The 20,157-nt window shown below is 38.2% G+C and overlaps 2 protein-coding genes across 2 annotated transcripts; one reads left to right on the top strand and one right to left on the bottom strand.

Annotated features, from left to right (window-relative positions):
* The first annotated feature begins 80 nt into the window (after window positions 1–80).
* On the top strand, window positions 81–7,804 carry LOC131949698 (succinate dehydrogenase [ubiquinone] flavoprotein subunit, mitochondrial). Its single transcript, XM_059311557.1, has 17 exons — window positions 81–213; window positions 838–930; window positions 1,021–1,182; window positions 1,802–1,945; window positions 2,227–2,391; window positions 2,990–3,138; window positions 3,341–3,465; window positions 3,833–4,001; window positions 4,255–4,334; window positions 4,494–4,609; window positions 4,712–4,912; window positions 5,208–5,300; window positions 5,493–5,591; window positions 5,703–5,846; window positions 6,222–6,335; window positions 6,650–6,750; window positions 7,281–7,804. The coding sequence occupies exons 1-16, from the start codon at window positions 154–156 to the stop codon at window positions 6,734–6,736; spliced, it is 2,001 nt and encodes a 666-aa protein (XP_059167540.1). The 5' UTR covers window positions 81–153; the 3' UTR covers window positions 6,737–6,750; window positions 7,281–7,804.
* On the bottom strand, window positions 7,706–20,089 carry LOC131949699 (sphingosine-1-phosphate lyase 1-like). The gene is made up of 13 exons (XM_059311558.1): window positions 19,958–20,089; window positions 16,496–16,732; window positions 15,959–16,105; window positions 15,529–15,631; window positions 15,094–15,259; window positions 14,651–14,767; window positions 13,983–14,134; window positions 13,159–13,258; window positions 12,697–12,811; window positions 10,202–10,323; window positions 9,807–9,909; window positions 9,387–9,505; window positions 7,706–8,746 (listed from the first exon to the last, which is right to left on the bottom strand). The coding sequence occupies exons 1-13, from the start codon at window positions 19,965–19,967 to the stop codon at window positions 8,621–8,623; spliced, it is 1,617 nt and encodes a 538-aa protein (XP_059167541.1). The 5' UTR covers window positions 19,968–20,089; the 3' UTR covers window positions 7,706–8,620.
* Window positions 20,090–20,157: the final 68 nt, after the last annotated feature.

The raw sequence follows: 20,157 nt of genomic DNA, 5'->3' as shown, positions 1-20,157 counted from the left end.
AGTAATATCGGCAATTGGTTTAAAATATATTAACGGCTTAAAGATTTAGTTAAAGAAAACGGCAATAGGTAAATAGACCGAGGCTTAAGTTTTCATATTCGTTCTCATGCGCATGCGTACTTTTTTTGTATCCTTGTTTGATAATGAAAGTTCATGGCGTCAATGGCAAGTTTATCCAGTAAAGTCGCTCGCAAAGCGGCTGCTAGCAGCATTGTAAGTTAATTGTTTATTTTAGGAATGAATACATACTATGCTTCTTATTTGGTTTTTGTTAAATACAAATAGTAATTCTTATATTTTTCGTTATCTGAAGGAATTGGAAGTTTTGTTGTTTTGGTCTCGAATTTGGCCAAGTTCATCGACTGGTCGCCACAGTGCAGATTTATTTTTTGGTTACTCTTATTTTACGTGCATTATCTACAGTATTGATTGTATAAAGTCTATTATTTATATAAACAACCATTTTGATACTAGAGTTGGTCTTTTAAATTAAAACCTTCTGATATATTATCACTAGACTATACTTTATTATGTAACATTACTAGAGTTATGTAATATTTTTATTGTAAGTCAAGGTATAGGACATTAGTTAGAACTAGAATCTAGATTATCTAGATCATAGATTCTAGATCTAGAAAATTTAGATTAAGATCTAGAATCTAGGATTCATAAGAGTTAAGAGTAGCTATAATAGGTCTAAGCATTAAGGAGGCCTTTTTAATATAAAGACTGGATTTAAACTCCGGATAGGCCTACATGTTCAGATAAACATTTTTCTTCATGTGTAAAATTCCTAATTTTATCTCAATTTTAAGAATTAACAAATTTGTTTTACAGTTTGGTAAAATCGGACAATCTGTGTCGTCATGCAGGGATTTTCATTTTCGAGTCCATGGTAGAAACACTGATGCTAAAGCTTCAACTTCAAATGTAATACTTTATTTTTTAGATTAAAAATTTAGCTTGATAACAGTCGTAGATGTATAGAAATAAAGACCCAAGCTAAAATCTCTTTTTCAGATTTCTAGAGACTACCCTGTTGTTGACCATCAGTATGATGCTGTAGTAGTTGGTGCAGGAGGTGCAGGTCTGAGAGCTGCGTTTGGTCTGGCAAATGATGGCTTTAAAACAGCATGCATAACAAAGCTGTTTCCCACCCGCTCACACACCGTTGCAGCTCAGGTAACATGATTTAGCTCGTTGAAGCCTATTTCACATATGGCCCTATAAAAAAAATGTATATTATCCATGCCTTTGTTATATTAAAAGTAATAATTAGAATAGCAGTAATACTGATACATTTTGTTCTGTATTTAAAGCATTTGCTTTTAAAGCCCAGAAACCATCCCCAGATTCTAAACTAAGAGGGACGACCTTAAAAAAACTTAATAAAATTATTTTTAAAATATGTTTATCATTTCCTTAGTTTTAAAAATGATAATGTAATTTTTTCTAGCATTAAATATTACTTGTGGCTAATTTTTTGAGTATGTGAAAATAATGTAGAAGTGCTTTTTGCATGATAATAATGTAATGGAGACACGGTAGGCAATAGAGCAGCTATAACAGCTGTGTCATGTCGCAGAATAGCTTGTCACAAATAATAAGGCAAATCTGATTGAGCTTTTTAAATTTTTTCTAATACCTAACGTTGGCGTCTTGGATGGTTGCCCCACCTGCCCTCCCCTAGCTACGTCTCTACTGCTCGGCCTTTTACTTAAAACAGAATAGAACATGCGTTTTAAAAATTGAAGTAGGTGGGACAATAACATATATTTATCCAAAAAAAAATATTCCTTAGGGTGGTATAAATGCTGCGCTGGGACATATGGAGGAGGACAACTGGCAGTATCATTTCTATGATACAGTCAAAGGCTCTGACTGGCTAGGGGATCAAGATGCCATCCATTACATGTGTGAGGAGGCACCTAAAACTGTCATTGAGGTTGGTGCTCTTGTTTAGCAGGAAATATCCTTGATATTAGTGATTTATTTATTCATTAGCATAGTACACCTTGCTGATTTCCATAAATATAAGTTGAAACTTGTTTATTCTTAATTTTTCACTGATTCTAAAAGCGCATTAGTTTTAAATTAATGAGAGTAATCTTCATTTTTTTTAAATTGGATTTTCTAAGCATTTTGCAAATAGACGGTTTAAAGTATTACCATAACAATATGTTTAAGAATTTAATTAAAAGGTGATTTTTTTTTTTTATTCAATAGCTAGAAAACTATGGTATGCCATTCAGCAGACTTGAAAATGGTAAAATTTACCAGCGTGCTTTTGGTGGCCAGAGTTTGAAGTTTGGTAAAGGTGGCCAGGCCCACAGGTGTTGTGCTGTGGCTGACAGGACTGGTCACAGCCTGTTGCACACGCTTTATGGACGGGTGAGCAGTTTTTGGATGGAGTTTTTTCATTGTATTCTAATTACGTTTTCACTTCAAACATTTTTTTTATAGAATGGATGTGCATATTGTGCTTTTCTATTAAAATTAAAATTCAAATAATTTGTACTGTGTAGAAAAACTTCAATACACTACCAATGTGATCTTTTATTTGAAGATCTATTAAAATAGTTTTGGTGCATAGGTTTTAGTTTTATCATTCTGGGTGGGGGGGGGGGGGGCGGAATATGTATTGTTAAAATGTATGGTAAGGTATGTTTTTCGCTTGCTCTGAAAAAACTTATGTTCCTTCCCCCGAAATATGACATCAATACATTGTATATTACAGTCCCTAAAATAAAATTAAATATTAGTCCTACAAATGTGACACTAATTAAACATGTATACTACAGTCCCAGGAATATAACACCAATAAAATTGTAAATTACAGTCCCAGAAGTACTATAACAATTAAATTACTAGGTTACAGATATATGACACCAATTAAATTTGTATGTTTCAGTCTCTAAAATATGACACCAATTAAATTTGTATTTTTCAGTCGCTGAAATATGACACCAATTAAATTTGTATGTTTCAGTCGCTGAAATATGACACCAATTACTTTATTGAGTACTTTGCTCTGGACCTCATCATGGAGGGCGGTGAATGTCGTGGTGTGACAGCACTTTGCCTAGAAGATGGATCTATTCACAGGTTCCATGCCAAGAACACTGTGCTAGCCACTGGGTAATATACCTTGGACCGTTAAACAATTTAATAGAATTTTAAAATGTACTACATTTCTAAACACATTGTTTTCGTGAACTTATGATTATGCAATTTTTAAAATTCCAATAGTGTTTATCAAGAGAAAAAATTTAAATAAAAAACCATACAGCAAAATATTCTGTTATTATTACCATTAACACTATTTTTTTTAACACATCAGAGGCTATGGGCGCACCTACTTCTCCTGTACATCAGCTCACACCTGCACTGGTGATGGTACAGCTATGGTCAACAGGGCAGGATTAGCCAATGAAGACATGGAGTTTGTTCAGTTCCATCCCACAGGTACATAAAAGATTTCTTTTTAAAAATTATCAACTCCTTGTTCAATATGACGCCATATTAATTTATATTTTTATGAATAAGCTAACTCTAGCATTCTAATAATGACACTAAATAATGTGAAGAGCCCTTAACTAAACAATTAGCTTTATTCATGGCCTTGGGGATGTATCATGTGACTTAAGTTAATGCTGTCTTAAATAAACAAATTATCTAGAATATATGTTAGAAATATTGCTTTAGTTTCTTAATTTCATCATTTTGTAGCTATTTATAAACTTGTTTCAAGAATGATCAACATACACAAATGTGTCTGTCTCCTGTATTCTGTAATAATTATTGACAAGTTTTTCTTGTGGCTATTGTCCAGGTATCTATGGAGCTGGATGTCTGATCACAGAGGGTTGCCGTGGTGAGGGAGGCTACCTCATCAACTCTCAAGGTGAAAGATTCATGGAGAGATATGCACCCAATGCTAAAGACTTGGCCTCTAGGGATGTAGTGTCTCGTGCCAGTACAATAGAAATCAGGGAGGGAAGGTCAGTATTATGTTCGGTCATTCTACTAGAGCTTGTTTTGTCTAAGTATGTATATATTTTTTTAATCTTGATTGATGTATACATTAAATGCTTCTTTTAGGTTTTAAAAAAATGCATTTGAGAACAAAATCTTTTTTTATTCTGTCCCAAACTTGCAATTGTTTCTGCCTTCACATGTAGACTATTGTAATAATGTATGTACCAAAAATGTTTAAGATCCCAGTGTAACTGAAATCTTTCCTTGTGTCCGTAGAGGCTGTGGCAAGGACAAAGACCATGTATACCTTCAGCTTCATCACTTGGACCCTGAAGTTTTGCACACACGTCTCCCTGGTAAGTCTTAACATTTACTATGGTTTTTATACAGTGAGATGGCTATTACTTTGAGTGTATTAGTTAAAGTAATAAATTAAAAATAATCATTTCTGACTAAATAAGCATAAATGCGTACAGGTAAATGCCAAAGTAACTCTTTACCTGGATTTTTCTAAGGAATCTCTGAGACTGCCATGATCTTTTCTGGTGTTGATGTGACTCGTGAGCCCATTCCAGTACTGCCCACAGTCCACTACAACATGGGAGGCATCCCCACAAACTACAAAGGACAGGTAAATAAACTCAGCAACCCTTAAATGTAGAAATTGTAAATGGTAGCAATTTTACGGAAAATTAATTTTAACGTTATTTACAACGATGCTTGTGTCTGCCAGGTAATCCGCTACACAAAAGAAAAAGGAGACGAGGTGGTCCCTGGTCTGTACGCTGCAGGTGAGGCAGCCTGTGCTAGTGTGCACGGAGCCAATCGCCTGGGTGCCAACTCACTTCTGGATATTGTTGTCTTTGGCCGTGCTTGCTCCAAGACAATCGCTGAGGAAAATAAACCTGGAGACAAGATTGGAGCCATCAAACCGGTATTTAATTCTTATTTGTTTACTCTATTTCAGGTTAGGTTTTTTTAATTTGCTTGAATAATTTAGAAAAATATTTTGCATGGAAGAATTAATTTGAAATAAGAACTTACAACAGTATATTTTTCAACTAAAAAGCATGCTTAATTTGCCATTATTTGGTATGTCTTACATTTTATTTATTTATTTTAATCAGTATAATGTTAAATTTGAAAACTGTTCTTGGTCTGTTTGATTGGTTTATTCCCTTGTTGTTAGCTTTTGCATTGAATTCTTTTTTTTACCTCATTTACTGTAGAATGCAGGAGAGGAATCTGTTGCCAATCTTGACCGTCTGAGATATGCTAAGGGTTCAACTACCACTGCTGAACTCAGATTACAGATGCAAAAGGTTTGTATCTGATTCAAGACTTACGTATCTATTTACCTGATTACCTTTTGAAAAAAACAAACATCACAATTTGAAACAGTGATTTTTTTTTTTAAATTAAAAAGTAAAAAAATAATTTATTTCTTTTTGCTATAAAAAAGTTGTTTTAATGTGTTAACAAGACTTGAGTGTGTTCTTGTTGTTGTCCCACAGACAATGCAGAACCATGCTAGTGTGTTCCGTGATGGACCCACGTTGAAGGAAGGCTGTGACAAGATGGCCAAGATCTATCAGGGCATGGAGGATCTCAAGGTACATTTTTTTGTAGTCTGTATTGTTTTTGTAGTATTATCACATTGATTTTTTGACCATTTTTGTTGTTGTTGACCTGAAGTGTTAAATACATTTTATGGACCTCTGCAGGTGTCTGACCATGGCCTCATCTGGAACACAGATCTAGTAGAGACTCTGGAACTCCAGAACTTGATGATCAATGCTGTCCAGACAATTGTGGGAGCAGAGGCTCGTCAGGAGAGCAGAGGAGCCCATTCCAGGGAAGATTTCCGTGTAAGTCACTGTGTATGATGTGTGCTGTCTAGGACTTGCTGGCACAGTCTGAGAAAAATGTAAACAAGCCCAGACTAGTTGGACTAAACTCTCATGTGTGGGGGTGTACATAAGAGATCTGATGTACATAAGAAATCTGATATCGCATCCATCAAGTTCATGTTATTCCAGCTGATTAGAACCAAATTACTATAAATAGATGAGAAAGGGAAAATATCAGTAACAGGCGTTCTTGTTTTTGCCATCCAACTACTAAAGTGAAGATTATGTCTTAATAACCTTCTAAAACTAAGGCACAAGTATTCATTCGTAAAAGACACGAGTTAATCAAAAACAATTTTATTTTCTTTAAATTTTTTTTATCTTCTGTTACAGACTCGTATTGATGAGTATGATTATAGCAAGCCAGTAGCTGGCCAACAGAAGAAACCTTTCGAGCAGCACTGGAGAAAACACACTTTGGCATATGTGGATCAAAAAACTGGCAAAGTTTGTATTTCTTCATTAATTTTTAAATTTAAAAAAATATATTGATTATTTTTCTTCTATTTATTTTAGTCAAATTTTCTATTTATTTTATCAACTGTCATTTGGAGGGTAAATTCAGTAGTACAGAATTAGTCAAGTGACTCAGATTTTATTTTGTGCTGATCAGTTGACCAATTTTGTAAAGAATGGGGGTCAGTTGACCAATACTATAGCAAGTTTGTCAACATCCAGTTGTACAAGAAATGTTTTTTTTTACTCACATTGAATTAAGATTGCTCATGCTACAGCTAATTTATTCTCTTGTCAACTTTCAGGTAACTTTAGATTATCGTCCTGTGATTGATGACACACTTAGTCAACAAGAATGCCCTTATGTACCCCCAGCTATCAGGAGCTACTAAACCCACTCAAGCTTGTAAGTAGACGCCATTCACATTCTTCTATTACACACTAGGTGTCTACTTAGCTAATAGGGTTTTGTAATTCTCTATCTCTCGCTTAAAATTTGACATCTCATTAGGCAGGGAAAGTTATAATTATTGAATGTGATTCAAATAAATAACCAACTGCGCTTCTTTAAAAATAATCACGATTCAATGTAGGATATATTTTTCTTAGGGCTAGCGTACATCTTGTTGTGTTATAATTATCATTGTTCATAATTTTAAATAACTTAACGATGGCAAAAGTAACTTTATTTTACAGATTTAATTATAATATTCACTTTTTGATTTGAAAAATATTAGCTGGCAAGTAGGAGAATAAGTTGGTGACTTAATTACAAGACCTGTTGTTATTTAGGATAACTATTTGATATCCTTGGGGTATAGGGAATTTGTTTTTAAAAAATATAATGATATTCTTTTGTAGTAGAAGAAAAGAAAACATTAAAAAATAGTTAACCAATTTGCATGTTCTTTAACCCATTGTGAAATATCTTTACAGGTTGGTCTTAGAAGGTGATTGAAAGTTTCTAAACATGCAGGATCTAGATCTTACTAATTCTATATGCTTGATGTCTGTGATGTATGTATGATGATATATGTTAGCTTTTCTTTTGTTTTATCTCATTGTAAACTTTTTGAAAGGTTATTGGATATATATTATTTTTTTGTTTATAAGGTTTTCTTTATTCTAGATATTTACTTCGAATATTTTTGTCTTGTTTGCGTAAAAGCTGGGACGTTTTGACAATGAGATTAGCCTATAGACAAGTACAACTTTCTCAATGGTTTAGCTGAGTTCAGTTTATATGCTCACACAACCTAATATCTATTCACAAAGGCTTGACCAGTGTAAAGCCATCTAACTCTAGCCCTAAACAAAACACTTTGTTTGACCAGATTTAACTGGTTAAAAAAAACAATGTATTGATGGTGTAGAATAGATAATTTATTGGTTGATGTTGTATTCATTCATGCCGATTTGGTTAGAAGAATATGCTCATGTAAATAAACAAAGTGGTGACATCTTGGAGTTTTGTTTTTTTTTTGTCGTCAATGTTTTACATGAATTTTAAATATTGTGTTGATATATAATGTTCATAAGCCACCATAGAATATAGCTACACAAAAAGCATTGGTCTCTTAAGCAAGGTTGTGGGAAGACGATAATGGTTTAAGTATATCTCTCTCACCACCTGGAGAGAGCCTGAAAGGAAAACCACTCTTAATAATTTTACTAATACTTCTTTTGTTTTCGTTGGATGGAGGTTCTGAGTATTTAAATATATTGAATTCAGTCCCCTTGACTGTTGAGGAAATACCTTCCAGTTTGTTAAATATTTACCTTAGTGACAAAAACAAACACCGCCTTCTTTTGTCCTGATGAGGATAAACTTAAACAGGTAAACAATTGAACCAAGCAAACTTAAGTTAGTGGGTTTTGTTTTAAGTAAACATGGTTCAATGTAAATAATATATGTTTGTATGGTAGGGACTGGTTGGAATTTTAAATTTTTCTTAATGAAAGTTAATTGTTGTTATATATATATATATACGGTGCACATAATCAACTATACAAATAAAATGTGTTTTCGATGAGTTAATTTTTTGAGTCTAACCGCTTCACTGGCTACTTATTTTTACTGTTAAAAAATCTCGATGTAGCACCCACTCAAATGTCTACTGTAGCTTATAGACGGCCAAGAAAACTTGATGAAACCCCCACACAAATGTCTACTGTAGCTTATAGACGGCCAAGAAAACTTGATGAAACCCCCACACAAATGTCTACTGTAGCTTATAGACGGCCAAGAAAACTTGATGAAACCCCCACACAAATGTCTACTGTAGCTTATAGACGGCCGAGAAAAACTCCTTGATGAAATCCTCTACAATGGCCGAGTCTGGAATTGTGGCCATCATCCCATACATGCCGGCTGTCCCTTGTTTAGACAGCTGCTTTCGGCCCTGGGTGAGAGAATGACTTGTTGTAATTTGTTGTAGTGAGAAGATGACTTGTTGTAATTTGGTCATTTAGGAAAGTGGGTTTTGAAAAGGTAAGCGTATTTCCCCCCCCCCCCCCCCCCACTCGATTTGTTTGATTGTTCGTCTTCAAATGACGTCACGCTTTTTTTTTTTTTTTTTTTTTACTAATTTACATTTAGCACTTCTCGTCGTCAAAATAAGGCAGTCTCTTCCCTCCCTCCAGATAAAAAGAAGTCAGAACTTAGTTTGTCCCACCCCCTTACCCCTTTTCCGAAAATTGTATTTTTGAGAATTGGTACATTTTTCGGAAATATTTAATAAACTTGTTCAAAATTAGGTAGGCTATATTGGCCCATTTTTTACTACAAGTCTAACTTGGATAATGTTAGATAACTGTTCAAATTTTAAGTTTTAAAAAACTTTTATTTTTACGCAATTATGGGATATCCCCTTTGGTCCTCTCCTTTGGATTGTGACGTCATTTATCGACTTGTCCTATTACATTATTCACATAGAAGGGACAGGAAAAACAAGTCCGCATGAACAAATAAGCAAATAATTGGTACAACATCCCCCCCCCCCACACTAACAAAATGTCGACCGCTGGATGAGGCTCTCCTACCTTAGCGTTGATGACGCAGTCTTTGAGGTCCTCGATCAGACTTTCCTTGGAGACCTGGTGGTGGGGCAGGATGGAGCAGTGGATACAACTGGGGTTCTGCTCGCGTTCAATCACCCAGCCTGGATTAGAAGAGTTACATCCCTTGTTTACCCAAACACTCCCATATATATATATATATATATATATATATATATATATATATATATATATATATATATATATATATATATATATATATATATATATTGTATGACGTTTTTTCTGTGGGGGTTTTTTTTTTCAGTTTTTTTTGTAAGTTTATAAAATGGCATCTGAATACTAGCGATACAAGTCATATGGAACTGTCTTTGATTTGCAGCCCCTTAAATGTTATGTGACTATAAATCCTAACATCAACAGACAACAAGAAGAGTAACCCACCTTTCTTCTCCATCAAATCAGCAACGGCCAGAATATCTAGCTGGGGATCTTTGGATCCGATAGCAAAGCAAGTCATTTGCGGATTGCCCAGAATATATAGACCCTGAAAAAGTTTCCGGGTTTACAGATATTTTTTACAAAGCTAAAAATACCCTTCATGTGGGGCATTTACCCTGTGTTAATAAAAGAAACGAAAAATTCAATTTGATGTTTGGATAAGGTGTAGTTTTTAACCGTACCTAACGCACAGCTAACCCGAATTCATCCCAGCCCTATCTTAAGTAACGCTAAAAGAAAAAAGCTGGTAATATGAAACTGGCTTGAAATGGAAATTCGTAAATTGTTATGTAGACTTTATTGCAAAAAGGATACATTTCGATAGTTGGCACACTAACCTCTATTTTATTAATCTCCTCCTTTAGATAATCTGTAATCGCCATCAAGTCCTTAGCTTTTGCCATGTAGCCCTCCTCGCCGAGAAAATTGAGCGCCGCCCATGACGCCGCAATGTTGCCACCTAGTCAGCAATGTGAATTGGGTTTAGAAACACGTGTTAGTATTTTTAGTTTTGTGACAACAAGATGACCTACCGTATGAAACACGTGATCTCTGTCCTGGTCTTATGCCCGCTAGAGACGGGCTACCACACCTGGTCTTATGCCCACTATAGACGGGCTACCATACCTGGTCTTATGCCCGCTAGAGACGGGCTACCACACCTGGTCTGGTGCCCTCTATAGACAAGCTACCACACCTGGTCTTATGCCCACTAGAGACGAGCTACCAAACCTGGTCTTATGCCCGCTATAGACGGGCTACCACACCTGGTCTTATGCCCGCTATAGACAAGCTACCACACCTGGTCTTATGCCCACTAGAGACGAGCTACCACACCTGGTCTTATGCCCGCTATAGACGGGCTACCACACCTGGTCTTATGCCCGCTATAGACAAGCTACCACACCTGGTCTTATGCCCGCTATAGACGGGCTACCACACCTGGTCTTATGCCCGCTATAGACGGGCTACCACACCTGGTCTTATGCCCTCTATAGACGGGCTACCACACCTGGTCTTATGCCCGCTATAGACGGGCTACCACACCTGGTCTTATGGCCGTTATAGACGGGCTACCATAACTCACCTGGTCTGGTGCCCGCTATAGACGGGCTACCACACCTGGTCTTATGCCCGCTATAGACGGGCTACCACACCTGGTCTTATGCCCTTTATAGACGGGCTACCACACCTGGTCTTATGCCCTTTATAGACGGGCTACCACACCTGGTCTTATGCCCGCTATAGACGGGCTACCACACCTGGTCTTATGCCCGCTATAGACGGGCTACCACACCTGGTCTTATGCCCGCTATAGACAAGCTACCACACCTGGTCTTATGCCCGCTATAGACGGGCTACCACACCTGGTCTTATGCCCTCTATAGACAAGCTACCACACCTGGTCTTATGCCCGCTATAGACGGGCTACCACACCTGGTCTTATGCCCTCTATAGACAAGCTACCACACCTGGTCTTATGCCCGCTATATACGGGCTACCACACCTGGTCTTATGCCCGCTATAGACGGGCTACCACACCTGGTCTTATGGCCGTTATAGACGGGCTACCATAACTCACCTGGTCTGGTGCCCGCAAGAGACGGGCTACCACACCTGTTATTAGGCCCGCTTTGGACAGGCTACCATAACTCACCTGGTCTGGTGCCCTCTATATACGGGCTACCACACCTGGTCTGGTGCCTGCTAGAGACGGGCTACAACACCTGGCCTTATGCCCTCTATAGACGGGCTACCACACCTGGCATTATGCCCTCTATAGACGGGCTACCATAACTTACCTGGTCTGGTGCCCGCAAGAGACGGGCTACCACACCTGGTATTATGCCCGCTTTGGACAGGCTACCATACCTGGTCTTATGCCCTTTATAGACGGGCTACCACACCTGGTCTTATGCCCGCTATAGACGGGCTACCATACCTGGTCTTATGCCCGCTATAGACGGGCTACCATACCTGGTCTTATGCCCTTTATAGACGGGCTACCACACCTGGTCTTATGCCCGCTATAGACGGGCTACCATACCTGGTCTTATGCCCGCTATAGACGGGCTACCATACCTGGTCTTATGCCCTTTATAGACGGGCTACCACACCTGGTCTTATGCCCGCTATAGACGGGCTACCATACCTGGTCTTATGCCCGCTATAGACGGGCTACCATACCTGGTCTTATGCCCTTTTATAGACGGGCTACCACACCTGGTCTTATGCCCGCTATAGACGGGCTACCACACCTGGTCTTATGCCCGCTATAGACGGGCTACCACACCTGGTCTTATGCCCGCTATAGACGGGCTACCATAACTCACCTGGTCTGGTGCCCGCAAGAGACGGGCTACCACACCTGTTATTAGGCCCGCTTTGGACAGGCTACCATAACTCACCTGGTCTGGTGCCCTCTATATACGGGCTACCACACCTGGTCTGGTGCCTGCTAGAGACGGGCTACCATACCTGGTCTTATGCCCTTTATAGACGGGCTACCACACCTGGTCTTATGCCCGCTATAGACGGGCTACCATACCTGGTCTTATGCCCGCTATAGACGGGCTACCATACCTGGTCTTATGCCCTTTATAGACGGGCTACCACACCTGGTCTTATGCCCGCTATAGACGGGCTACCATAACTGGTCTTATGCCCTTTATAGACGGGCTACCACACCTGGTCTTATGCCCTCTATAGACGGGCTACCACACCTGGTCTTATGCCCGATATAGATGGGCTACCACACCTGGCATTATGCCCTCTATAGACGGGCTACCACACCTGGTCTGGTGCCCTCTATAGACGGGCTACCATAACTCACCTGGTCTGGTGCCCGCAAGAGACGGGCTACCATATAAGCCCCCGGGCCAGGAAGCGAAGGAATAAATCTGGAATTTTCTGATCTCGTCGTTCTTGTAAGCTATGACGCTAGCGCCCTATGAGAATTGGAATACGGGATTATAAAAACATTTGGAACCTACATAAGTACACATAAAATAACAATAGGCTTATCTCATACAAACCTTACAAACGTACAAATATACGAACACATAGGCCCACCCTTACAAGCACTTACAGACAAAATCTCGACACCATGCACGCAACATAAAACACACAAACATGCACAAACGTCACACATACACATACACACACACACACATAATTAAGCCAACACTCGCTAATACACGGAAACGAAATACAATGGATCTTCAATTATCGTAATTCATGTGTGGAGCCTAAATATTTTAAAAACAATGTAGTCACACATATATTTTACCATTACCTTAACAGAGTAGCCATATTTGTGGACGTCTGCTGAAATGGAGGTCACGCCTGGACACCGGAAGTCCCACTTAGGTACAGGGTAGCCGAGTTTCTCCACCCTGTGGGGGGGAGTAGTAGGTAACGTAGAGTAGCGCTGAATCAACGTGTGTATAAAGCGATATCTACTAAATTGGTGTGAGCAGGGTATTCTCGGTCCTTAAGTTGTGTAGGAATGGTAAGTGACTTGACGGTGTCAAACTAGTGTTCATTTTGAGGCTGTATTGTGCCGCTGGCGTGGACTAAGCGGTAGAGCGCTAAGCTGCTAACCCGAAAGTCTCAAGTTCGAATTCGGGTTCATGCCAACTCTGATGGGTACCTAACTCATGTTGGGAAAGAAAAGGCGGCTGGGTACAGTGCTGACCACACCTTCCTTTCATTTTCCGACGTCAATAAACATATGAACTGTAATTCATCTGCCTAATGGATCGCTAGGTCTAAAGAGGATTCTTTATTTAGATTACAAACAGTAGCGTCACTGGCTCAAACCACTTCAAAGAAATTACCATTTTCGTTTTGGTGTCACCCCTTCCCATACGATTTTATTATTTTAATTGAAAAAAAAAATGTTTTGACAGTAAACGCATTTTCGATTTGGTGTCACACACTAAATGGTGTCACTCCCCATAAATGGTGTCACCCCCAAAATTGTGTCACCGGTGCGGATCGAACCCCACCCTGTGACGCCACTGGTTAGAAATAGTTTAAAAATCCCCGTTATAGATAGATATAATTCAATGGCGTGTCAGAAGCAGAGAGACAGAGGGGGTTGGCGTGTCTTCTCACCATGGCAACATGAAGCCACCAAAACAAGCGTCCACGTGACACGGCAGGCCATGCCTGGCCGCCATGTTGGAGACCTCCTCAACTGGGTCAACGATCCCGTGGCAGAACTGGGGCGCGGAGCATGCGATCAGGACAGTGTTGGGGGTGATGGCCTGGGGATGACATGTGGATGGCATGTGGATGACATGAGGATGGCATGTGGATGACATGAGGGTGACATGTGAATGACATGAGAAAGACATGATGACATGTGGATGACATGAGGGTGACATGTGAATGACATGAGAAAGACATGATGACATGTGGATGACATGAGGGTGACATGTGAATGACATGAGAAAGACATGGTGACATGTGGATGACATGAGGATGACATGTGGATGACATGATGATCACGAGGAAGACATTTGGATGACATTTTGATGACACGAGGGTGACATGGTGATGACATTTTGATAAAATGAGGACAACGTGGATGGAATGTGGATGACATGGGAATGACACAACAATGACATGTAGATGACATGAGCATGACATGGGGTAGTAAATAGGATGACGTATGGGTGACATGAGGGTGGCATTTGGATGACATAAGATTGGCATGGAGATGACATGATGGGTCTTATTGTTGAACACTTTTTATAATAATTTCTGCCTCTATTGCCAACCTTTTCCATAGCGTCCACATCAGCTGTGTAGTCAGACAACACTGGGATGTATTTTATAGACAACCCGAAGTAGTGCGCAGCTTTACCGATGGCCGGATGTTGCGTGAGGGGGCAGATCTAAATTTAGAAGCAAACAAGACCAGTCAGAAATTAAATGTTGCATACATCTCCTACAGCGTTTGGTAATTATCAAAGTTGTTGCGCTCTGTCATCTTTAACAGAAGTCTGACCAACTTACAATTTCCGGCTCTTTGATACACGGGTACAGTCTGTGAGCCATGAGACACAAGTCTGACCAACTTACGATTTCCGGCTCTTTGATTAACGGGTACAGTTTGTGAGCCATGAGACACAAGTCTGACCAACTTACGATTTCCGGCTCTTTGATTAACGGGTACAGTCTGTGAGCCCTGAGACAGTTAACACAAGTCTGAGCAACTTACAATTTCCGCCTCTTTGATTAGCGGGTACAGTCTGTGAGCCCTATCACGGTACGTCTTGACCGCCATCAGCACGCTCTCGGTCCCCCCTGACGTCAGAAACCCCACCGTCTCGCTGTCCCCGTGCAGCATTGCGCATGTCATGCCGACCACTTCCGTTTCCATCTGTCTACAGAGTTAAAAGGGGCGGCCGTCAGAAATACTTTCTTAGTGTCAGTGTTTCTTTCAGACATTGGGGGGGGGGGGGGGGGGTAATGGCTTTAAACTACCGGATAGGGGTTGGACTAAAATTTCAGAAGCTGGGGGGGGTGTATGGGGCACACTGGATGTATTTTGTATATAAATACAATTTCGTTACTGGGGGGGGGGGGGTAGACGAGCATTTGGACCTGTGCCTGCTTGTCAAATAAAAAGTAATGTACAAATATTTTACCAAACCTTAGGCTAGGATAGATCATTGGGTTGAGTCCATTTTCATGCAGGAACGCTTTTAAAAACATTTTGACCACCTGTTCATGTTCAGGCGAGTGGCCAGTTTTTTCTGGGAGGATAAAAAAAAAACATTTCACAAAACTCAAATGTGCCAGCTTGTTGCCAATGTGATGATTTTTTTTTTTAAAGTCTGATTATTTTCTTTAAAAACACTGAAACCAAACGATTTCAAACTAATACGTTTTTTTTAACAGAAATAATGTAGCCTGAAATATCTTGCATTGACATACAAACGCACAATACACAGTCTCTTATGCACACATTATATATATATATATATATATATATATATATATATATATATATATATATATATATATATATATATATATATATATATATATATATATACATATATATATAAATTAAAACGTGCCTGTGAATTGTTCGTATATCTCCTGCTGAAGTTTAAAATGGTCGTCTGTTAATGTGTAGGTGTAGGCAAAGACTTTTCCCTCTAGGTGATCTGTGTCTCTCGTCTTCATCTCTATCATCTTTTTTTCAATTTCTTCCTTGGTCAGTCCTGGAACAATCACAGGTTAATTAGTAATTAGTCAACAGTTATGTTCATACCCCCAGAGAAAATGCGGGGCAATGAGATGGAGGAATTGGGTGGATTTTTTTTTTTACAAAAAAAAAACTGCGTTGATAATTATGTTTATATTAAAATTATTTGTACTAAGCATTCAATTTTTTAAATTATGGTGTTTTGCAGCAGATGTGATTCTTACTGTCCAATCAGATAAACCTTTGAAATTGCCCAGATTTAGCAGAACCAGGCGTCTCAACTCTTGTATAAAAAAAAAATAACTTATTAATTTTTAATCCCATTTCATTTTTACCTAAGATCAGGTACATTAATTTTAGCTCATCTATATTTGTTTGACAGAGATTGAGCAAGGCAAAAACTAACCTTTTTTGGGGATAGCAACAGACATCGGCTTGCCAGTGGAAGCAAGTGTTGTGGTCTTCAAGAAATTCTTGGCCTCGGATTTTAAAACCGAAGTCAAAAGTTCCCCAACACCGGGAATTTCCTTTAGCCCAACAATGAGCAGACGCAGCAAGCCGCGCAGGCCATGGTGTTGATACACACCGTACAGCACAAGCCCAAGTAGGACAAGTACAAAGTGCTCGAAATAAACAAACATGGCTGGAAAAAAAAATAAAACTGTCAAAATCGATCAAAAAACGTATAGATTTAGTTGTACGGTGATTTTTGTTGATTGGTTTCATGTTTTAGAAGGGTGTTTAAAGAAAATCTAGGTATTAACAGTTTGAAATTGCTACCGTATTCATTGTTGATCCCATCATTAGGGGATCGTTCATAAATGACGTCACACTCGGAGGGGGGTCCGTAATTTTGTGACGGTGTGTGATGAGGGGGGGGGGGGGTTCAGATGGTGCGACGTCACACTTTTGCATTATAAAAAAGCAATGTTAGAAAACAAATTTTAGACGTTATTTTGCGTTTTAGAAAACTGTTTTAATACATTGTAATAGGAATTGATTAAAATACTCTATTTTGACAGAGTTCAGACAAGATTTTAGAAAAATATCGATGTTTTAAAAAAAAATTCAACTGCAATTTTGAGGCTGAGGTGTGACGTCATTTTAGGGGGGGGGGGGGGGGCTGGCTTTTTTTTGACGACGCGTGACGGAGGGGAGGGGTGGTGGTAAAAATCGTCAAAAAAGCGTAACGTCATTTATGGATGACTCCTAATTTGTATATATACATACATACATATATATATATATATATATATATATATATATATATATATATATATATATATATATATATATATATATATATATATATATATATATATATATATATATATATATATATATATATATATATATATATATATATATATATATATATATATATATATATATATATAAAGAGATAATGTGGTCAGTTCTTTGCCCAGCCGCCTTACTTAATCCAGGTACTTAATAGAGCTGAGTAGACTCAATGAAGTCCTACAAACTTGATTCCAGGAACCGTGACTTTCGTGCTAGCAGTTGTGAGCATTACCAATTAAAAAAAAAAGATCGTGCAAATCAAGCCCCAAAAAATGTGATGTTTACCCTACCCCCTTCCACAAAAACTTAATTAGACCACCCCAGCAGGTACAGCTCCCACCCCCTCCCCACACTCACACAACAAAACAAGGTGGTACAACAAAATTTGATTTATTTTTTTAAAAATACACTATTGGTGTTTTCCCATTTATTTTTAGCGCAATTTCCATACTGGACAATTGCGATTATTAACTCGTCATTTCTGGATGGACGTGTGTCCGCAATGGATGGATGTGTGTCCGCAGCTTTAAGTCGTATCTTCTCCTCAACGAAGCAATATCGAGGACTAGTTCCGAAGCAATTATGTTAAGCAAGTTACGAGGATGAACATAGGCCATAAAAATTCCGGGTTTCTTTCATGAATTTCCCGGAAAAGCCAAAAAACCTCGAAAAAATGCAGTTTTTTGCCCATATCTCGGCAACCAGACCACTTAGCGACTTGAAACATTTACAAATCGATTCCTGCCATAATTTGGAACAATATTGCCGACGAAAGTTTTCAAAAATATCCTTGCGTTCGGTCACAAAAAATTAATTAAGGAAATTGCGCTTAAATTGTCACTAGACTTTTTATTAACTTGTTTTTTGTTTTTTTTTGTTGTTGTTGAGATAATACTTTTATTAAAAAAAACAGGTAAAGTCCGAACTGTGAATTAAGGATCAAGCTAAATATAAACTCTAGTCCTGTCATTTTGTCTGCTAACAAAATATGCCTTCAATTTAATATAATCAAAGGAATTGTTATAGTATGATAACTGAAAATTTAAAGAGCGACGCAATAGGTTCAGCGAGCAAACCAAACTAATTTAAAGCACTTCCTTTTATAATTATATTTTCTGTTTTCTTATAAGGCTACGGTGTATCGTAGTTAAATTTTTACTGTTTGAATTTTCGTTCTTGACTTTTGGCTTTTTTTCAGTTGCCACTGTTGGTCGTCCATAAATGATGACGTCACGCCTTTTTTTTTGTTGATTCGCCTATTAAAACTCTGTCACACCTCCTCCTATTTCAGTTTTGCTTTTTTAACACGTTTTTATTAACTCAGCTTCGCGTGTGTTTGTTGTTAAAATTGACATCGAAAATTAGCCCACTTCTGATTGCTCTATAGACCTGAAATTTGGCATGCATGCTACTTTCGCCTAACAATTTCAGATGCAATCATAAAAACTAGCAATTAGAGACCGTAATTAGCTTAATTTAATTACGCCCCAAGGACCATAAAATTGAGGACATGATTTCTAAAGATACCGACAAGACTGGAGGCTTATCGACACAGTTACTTCGGCCCCAATCGATGTGAGCGCGCTGGCCGTGATCGTAAAGTGGTTAGTACTTCTCGTTGTGGCCGCGACAACCCAGGTTCGAATCCTGGTCGCTCAAGATTTTTTTAGTCCGTGTATTTATAAACACTTAGTCAATTCATACTTAATCAAGTCATTAGATAAAGTAGAAAATAAACTATATAAAAAACTTTTTTAAAAACCACGTTTTTCATGTGTAGCAACGGACTAAAAAGGAGAAAATAAAATACTTAAAAAAAACTTTTTAAAAAACCACGTTTTTCTTGTGGACTAAAAAGTAGAAAATAACTATTTACATACATTTGATGACAAAAAACGTGGGTCGGGCAGATGGGTCGGGAAATTTGATGGTGAACGTACCCACGTTTTTTGTCATCAAATGTATGTAAATAGTTATTTTCTACTTTTTAGTCCACAAGAAAAACGTGGTTTTTTAAAAAGTTTTTTTTAAGTATTTTATGTAAAATGTAATGAGTTATTTCCCTTTAGTAAAGAGAATAAAAGCCGTAAAAATTGCAAACTCCTTTAATTTTTCTAAAAAACATCGCTAATGTAGCTAATTACTAGTCTATTTACTATTAGTATTTTAGAGAAAAAAAGCTGTTCAAGATTTTATGTTTATCGATCAAACTTTGTGCAATTTTAAAGTCTTTTAAAGGTAAAATGTGAATTTTTATAAAATGCTAGAAACTTTTATTCCTCCCCCCCCCTCCCCCGTTGCATATCATCACAAAAGACTCCCTCCCCCTCCTACCATTATAATGACGTCATTTATTGACAAGCCCAAGGCGCTGGTAATTAATAAAAAATCAAAACACAAGTCAGCTAATTTCACACAAGTAGATCACAAACTTTTAACATTCAAACATAAAACACGAACATTCGGCGATACGGGTCATCTTTTCATTTCACCGCTACACATTTCGGCAGTTCGGGAAACTGACAATCATAAACAAAATACAATTCCTTTAACAAATAGAACTCACCTAAACACATGGTGTGTGGGGGTTGTATGTAACTTGTCTAGCGACCGTAATCAAGCGCGGGCCTGCATCGTCTAATGATACTTTGACCAAAGACCGTTAACGAACAGGACGTGTGTTTGGGGTCTGTGTTCCTGAGATACAAGATTAGATTCGGCGAACCAGGCCTCACTTTATTAACCTCACACTTTTTATCAATCGAA

The sequence above is a fragment of the Physella acuta genome, unplaced genomic scaffold (genome assembly GCF_028476545.2).
Source record: "Physella acuta isolate Inbredline_101_S28 unplaced genomic scaffold, ASM2847654v3 ptg000710l, whole genome shotgun sequence".
Classification (NCBI taxonomy): Eukaryota; Metazoa; Mollusca; class Gastropoda; family Physidae; genus Physella; species Physella acuta.
The sequence above is the reverse complement of the archived record's forward strand: the minus strand, read 5'-3'. Positions and strand labels throughout refer to the sequence as shown.